General features: G+C 43.5%; 2 protein-coding genes across 2 annotated transcripts; both read right to left on the bottom strand.

Annotated features, from left to right (window-relative positions):
* On the bottom strand, nt 1,522-2,359 carry LOC8066229 (cysteine proteinase inhibitor 8). Its single transcript, XM_002465016.2, has one exon. It carries the CDS (start codon nt 2,215-2,217, stop codon nt 1,810-1,812), a length of 408 nt encoding a protein of 135 aa, XP_002465061.1. The 5' UTR covers nt 2,218-2,359; the 3' UTR covers nt 1,522-1,809.
* Nucleotides 4,137-4,824, bottom strand: LOC8066228 (cysteine proteinase inhibitor 8). The gene has a single exon (XM_002465015.2). The coding sequence runs from the start codon at nt 4,734-4,736 to the stop codon at nt 4,365-4,367; it is 372 nt and encodes a 123-aa protein (XP_002465060.1). The 5' UTR covers nt 4,737-4,824; the 3' UTR covers nt 4,137-4,364.

The raw sequence follows: 6,632 nt of genomic DNA, 5'->3' as shown, positions 1-6,632 counted from the left end.
CTTCCAAAACCTTCCAGAGCACCCAGTCTTCACTTGGCTATGGAAATCGAAATGCACTCCACGAGTTAAAGTTTTTGCTTGGCTGGGTTTAGTTGACAGATTGAACACTACAACAATGCTCCAGAGAAGGAATCCGTATGCAGAAAATAATGCATACTGCATCTTATGTAACAATAGGATTGATGAGGACCTGGATCACCTATTCTTTAACTGTCCTTTCTCTAAGAGTTGTTGGGATAAGATTGGTATGCAGTGGACACGGGCCTCAGTTTGTACCCCAGGCTGGCACACGCGAGACAACAGCAAAACATCTCGTTCTAAGAAATGATAAAGTGTTCAATAATGGCCCAGTCCACATTGACATTTGGTTCAGAAATTTCAAAAACCAGTGCCTCCTTCAATCCCTTCGGTTCAAGGATAATCTTAGATTAGCCTTTTGTTTTTGGCTAAATGCATTTAGTTAAATTCTTGTTGTATGTTTATGCTCTTTTTTACAAAATTTATAAAATGAAGTGATGTGGGGATTTCCCCCACAGTTTATGCCTTAAAAAAACATGGCCTTATTTCGGTGTCGTACGAACAGAGATTGGGTATCCTCGTTAAAAAAATAAACAAATCTGAACGAAGTAAAAAAGAATAGCTACAGGTACCTACCAGCGCAATCGTTCGACGGTCCCCACCAGAGACTTCGATCTGAACGAAAATAGAATAGCTACAGGTACAACAGTCTTTCGTCAGACATTTTAGGCATATCCACGTGACAACATTCATATCGCCCCCAGCTGTTTGACACTATAGAGTAGAGTCCACAGGCCTTGTTTAGTTGCAAAAAATTTTGCAAAATGGGTACTGTAGCATTTTCGTTTGTATTTGATAAATATTGTCCAATCATAGACTAACTAGGCTTAAAAGATTCGCCTCGTCAATTCCGATCAAACTGTGCAATTAGTTTTTATTTTCGTCTATATTTAATACTCCATGCATGCGTCTAAAGATTCGATGTGACGGAGAATCTGAAATATTTTGCAAAATTTTTTGGGAACTAAACAAGGCCTGAGGTCAATTCAATTTGTCCACTGCAAGATCGATGGTTTAGATGGATCGCAATAAAATAATAAAAACACAAAAATATTGATGATAGAAAAATGATACCAAGAAAAGTTTTCCATGTGGTGAACCTCTTGACAGAATTTGTCTCAAAATCTTCTGAAAACCCCATTATATAAGAATTAAAAAACTTTCAGCAACCCATTTTCTTGGTACCATACGTGAAAATTTTCCTACAGGATTCCAGTAATTTCTCTATTTTCCGTACTTTGCGAAGAAGGAGGACGGAACTGCACCTGCACGAGTCATTCGGTTGTCTTATATAGCGTACTTTTCTACCAGTTAAGAAATATTTTTAATTATAAATAATTTTTAGACCATAATTTTTAATTATAAATGACTTTTTAGACCAACGAATACGCTCACGTAAATTACATCCTATCTTAGAACACAGAATATATAATTACACAAGCAAGAGTCAAATAGCACAATCCATACATCACAGCATTGTGGCGCACACCAATAATATATAATAATATTACGCAGCCTCGATTCGGCTCTCAGATTAATCCCACAACAGCGACTTGCAGTGAAACCCACACAGTATCCTCACTCACTCCCAACACACTACAACAGGTCCATAGAGGCAGGGAGGAGTACATATATATTACAATAATTAGATTAGCAATACGTAATTAACGGAGAACGTCGCCGCCGCCGACGGGCGATCCGTCCCGGCGGCGGCCGTCAACCGGCATGGTTTCAGTGGGCGCGGGACGCCAGGGTGAAGGAGGCGAGCTTGCGGGTGTTGGTCCAGACCTGCTCGTAGATGACGGCGACGTAGGTGACGGAGCGGCCGGCGCGGTCGGCGGCGTCGACGTAGAGGCGGTACCTCATCCCGGACACGACCTGCTCCTCGCCGCGCACCACGCGGCGGAACCGCAGCGCGTTGGCGGCCAGCTTCTGGTACTTGGCCTGCCCCAGCGCCCACCCGCCCAGCTCCTGGATGTGCTTGTCCCCCACGTCCGGGATCGGGTTCCACCCGCCCAGCAGCGGGCCGCCGCCGCCCAGCGCCGCCGGGCCGGGGACTGGGGCGACGGCGAAGGCGGCCGCGGCAAGGGTGGCCAGGACGAGGAGGAGGAGCGGGAGGTGGTGGCCGGGCGTCGCCATGGATTGTCGGATCGGGGGCTTTGGGAGCGAAGAGGAGGCCGGAGTCGTGATGCGGGGGTGGCGAGATCTGGGAGACGTGACTGCCTGCTGGTCTTGCCGTGGAAGACGGTTCGGGGCCACGGCATTTAAACGGACGACTCCTTTTCGGCTTTTCCTTTACCGTTACGATACGAAAGAAGCGAAGAATAACAATTTGTTTATATTTATTAGGCCTTGTTTAGTTCCGAAAAGATTTTGGATTTTGGTACTGTAGCACTTTTGTTTGTTTGTGACAAATATTATCCAATTATGTACTAACTAGGATCAAAAGATTCGTCTCGCTATTTCTAGCTAAACTGTATAATTAGTTTTTGCTTTTGTCTATATTTAATGCTTCATACATGTGCCGCAAGATTCGATATGACGGGGAATCTTGAAAACTTTTTGCTTTTTGGGTGAACTAAACAAGGCCAGTTCGCTCTTCTGAAAACCGTGTGACGAGGCGACGGGAATTGGGGATTCTCGTGACGAACGCCTGTGGGACACGCACCACATGCGCTCGGTCGCGAGCGGAAATCAGGGTGGCGGTGGACGTGGTGGACCTGACCGATGACGGTTGCGTGCCTGCATTTGTGTACTCCCTCGCCAAAATAAGGGAGTCAAAACGTTTTTTATTTGATTATATATATATGTAATAATGTTTATAGTATGTAATTAGTATAATTAATGGATCATATTTAAAGATGTATTAGTATCATTAAGTAAATCTATTTTTACTTACATCTATTCATAGTGTATAATTAGTATAATTGATTTGACCCTTTTATAATAAACTTATTTTAAAACGTAAATATTGTTAATACTTTCTATAAGTCTAAACAAACTTAAAGATATTAATTTTGGGACAAAGGAGGTGTATAAAGGATTTTTAGAGAAACAAATAAATATATACGAGGGTAGTAGACGAGTCGTTGAGTAGATCAATCTGGAGGAATGCGAAAAACTGAAAACTCGTAATAAGAGAAAAGTTGATATTGCAAGCGAAACAAATAAGAAATCTGAACATGTACAGAATTCAAATAGGATCTAGGACATGTCATGTGAACTGTCAACGAGAAATGGCTGACAACACTACCCACATTCTTTTTCTTGAAAAATTCTGACCATTCATTTTGTTGCGGGGCGACGGATCACGGCTCACGATATTATGCTGAGCTCGTGTTGCTCATTTGAGATCGTCGATCGATATCCTGCTCGTTCTTGAGTGAAATTATATTGGGTGCAGAAGCTGAGCACCTTGTGCTCTATCCGACAATATCCATTATTTCACACGCAAACATTTAGTTTGGAACCGACAATATCCATTATTTCACACGCAAACATTTAGTTTGGAAGAGATGTTAGTCATTCAGTAATATTTTTCTTTCACAACAAATCAGCTAACAGTACTTTCTTCACACTAACCGCACCAATATTATTTAATATGTTTGAGAGACACATGTTCACTGTTAAAGAGATGGCTTGTTATTTACCTATATCTTATAGGTTAAGATGTTCTTGATTGATCAAATCTGACCTCAAACACATCACACAATATTGAGACGGTTGTTATTAGGGCCTGTTTACCTTATACGCGCGCAGGTAGCTGTGGTGTCCCCGAATATCTAGTGCAAGAAATCAGTGCGAACTTTAGGCAGAAGTTGTGCAAAACTACACGAAGAACTGTGCCGCAGTTCCACCACGCCCAACGTGCCACAACAACCAAACACAGTATTTGATATTTCTGCTTGTGTTTGTTTTTTTATGTCTGTACTGTACGTACGCAAACTCCTTTGACCTTTTTCTTTCTGTCAACAGTTTGGTAGTCAGAGAGAGAGAAAGAAACGCTGAACTTTTTGCCAAAAAAAAAAACAGGATGATTTGCGATCGAGAGAAAGCAGTGATAATCTTTTTTGTATAGTACATATAATGCCAAGATGGCTTTATTGAAGTCTGGACCCGAGACAAGATCACAAGAGCATGTCCGCATGCTAGCTAGGAGGGGTCCTATAGTATACTACTACTACTACAGTAATATTGCATTATATTATTGCTGGAACTAGACGTTGCTCCAACTCCAGTAGTGTCGCCGATCGTCGATAACGACTACGTGGAGCCGCTGGTTCTTGTCAGTTGGCGGACGCGAAGGACATGAGCTCGCGGGTGTTGGTCCACGACTGCTCGTACACCAGGGCCCCGTACGCCGCGACGTCCCCGTCGGCGTCCGTGGCGTGGAGGACGAGCCTGTAGTTCATCCCGGACACCACCTGCTGCTCCCCGCTCGTCACCTCGCCGAACCTCAGCCCGTCGTTGGCCACCCTGACGTGCTCCGTCACCGCCCACCCGCCCAGCTCCTGGATGTGCGGCTCGCTCACGTTCCTGATCGGGCTCCACCCGCCCGCCAGCGGCCCACGCGCCGCCGCCGCGCCTCCGCCGCCGGCGAGCAGGAGCAGCAGCGCCGCCGCAGTCGTCGTCAGGAGAAGAGCTCTCGTAGTAGCCATGGGGTTTGGTTTGGGTCTTTGGGAGGTGCTGGATCGTGTCGTTTGACGTGCGCGTGCGGGGATGAGGACATGTCGGGGCGAACGAAGCGGGAGGCGCTGGGATTTTATCGTCAGGCACGGCACGGAGCCGAAATCGACAACGGCTGTGTGGCTGGCGGCTGGCGTGGCGTACGTGATCAGCAGGGTCATCTGGGGGAGGGGAGGCCCCTGGTTTGGTTTCGGACGGCGCCTCGTGACTTCTTGCATGGCTGTATGCCTGCATCTGTACTGCCATATTTATCTTTCTGCTAGTACGTCCATGTCTCTACTCTATCCGGCGTTTCGTAGGGTGACTTTTGTGGCGTTTCTGGGTTCGAATTTCAGGGGAAACGGTGACGTTTTGTGTCCGGCCTTGTTCAGTTTATGAAAATTCTGTAGCACTTTTGTTTGTATGTGATAATTATTATCCAATTACAGAGTTACTAGGTTCAAAAAAATTTATCTCGCAAATTATAGACAAACTATGTAATTAGTTTTTATTTTCTTCTATATATAATGTTCTATATATATGTACAAAGATTCGATGTGACGAAGAATGTTGAAATTTTTTTAGAACTAAACAGTGCATCACTCTGCCCTTGACCGCGCGCCCGCGATGCGTAAGGACATGTGTTAGATTACGTAGAATCAATCATCTGGCTAAGGCCTTGTTTAGTTGGCAAAAATTTGGATTTTTGGCTACTGTAGCACTTTCGTTTTTATTTGACAAACATTGTCCAATCATAGAGTAACTAGGCTCAAAAGATTCATCTTACAAATTACAGATAAACTGTACAATTAGTTTTTATTTTTATCTATATTTAAAGCTCCATGCATGCGGCTAAAGATTCGATGTGACGGAGAATCTTGAAAATTTTTGCAAACTAAACAAGGCCTAAAGATACGCAACATGAGAATGAGATGGATTGATATATGTATGTACAGTATAATATGTTACGCAAACACATGTGTCGTCAAATGTCTTTTTTTCCCCCTCCCCTTCTGTGTTATGCGTGAAAGCTCTACCTACTTGGGTAGGCACTTAAGCACAAAAAGATTAAGCATGCATATACGTGTAATTTAGCAAGTGATGACGTACATGCAAACGTGTATGTGAAAGAAAACGATACCAAAAAATGTTTAAAAATCATCTCAGATGGTATGTCACGTTGTCACAATTGTACGAACATTAGTTTGTTGATTACAATTTACGTCGTGCATGCAAGTTGGATCTAATGGCATATGGAAATCAAACCTGCTAATTGGAAGATTTTTACCTTTTACTAGTATATATATTTATTCCTTCTATTACCTCCTATAGAAGAAGTTAATATTAATATGTGATCGACAACTTACCGTAGGAGTATCTCGAAGGGTAGCTCATTTTTCTTCCCCAAATCATATAGTTTTGCAACTCCTAAAAAAATTTTGGAAAAAAAAAGGTCATCTTCAAGAGTTTTCAATAATCCACTTCTAAAATAGAAGACAATTTTACATCAGGAATCTTATATCATTACTAAATTCATAACCACTCTCGTATATTTGCATCAGGAACTCATTCTTATTCTCTATTTTTTTACAGACCCTTCCACCGTAGTGTTAGATGTTTTCGGCCTTGGGCCAAACAATTCCAAATAAATCCCAAAAGCCCACTCATACATGCATATATATATATATATATGGAAAGATGGAGGACTTTAGTCTCACCTTGCTACTTCAAGTGGAGTGATGCCAACTTAAAAAGTTGAGCTACCTCCATCTTGTTGAAGCAATTGGGGAGAGGAAAAGGAAGAACCACACGCGCGTGCGCGCTCGCTTGCCTCGCCTCGCCGGGCCGGGCCGGCGGGGCCAATGGGCGCGCACGCACGACATGCGTGT

Source organism: Sorghum bicolor, chromosome 1 (genome assembly GCF_000003195.3).
Source record: "Sorghum bicolor cultivar BTx623 chromosome 1, Sorghum_bicolor_NCBIv3, whole genome shotgun sequence".
NCBI classification, from domain to species: Eukaryota; Viridiplantae; Streptophyta; class Magnoliopsida; order Poales; family Poaceae; genus Sorghum; species Sorghum bicolor.
This window is presented reverse-complemented; position numbering and strand designations above follow the sequence as displayed.

Bases quoted from the DNA above. Each gene is read 5' to 3' on its own strand.
- LOC8066229 (XM_002465016.2), bottom strand. From the start codon at position 2,217: ATGGCGACGCCCGGCCACCACCTCCCGCTCCTCCTCCTCGTCCTGGCC.
- LOC8066228 (XM_002465015.2), bottom strand. From the start codon at position 4,736: ATGGCTACTACGAGAGCTCTTCTCCTGACGACGACTGCGGCGGCGCTG.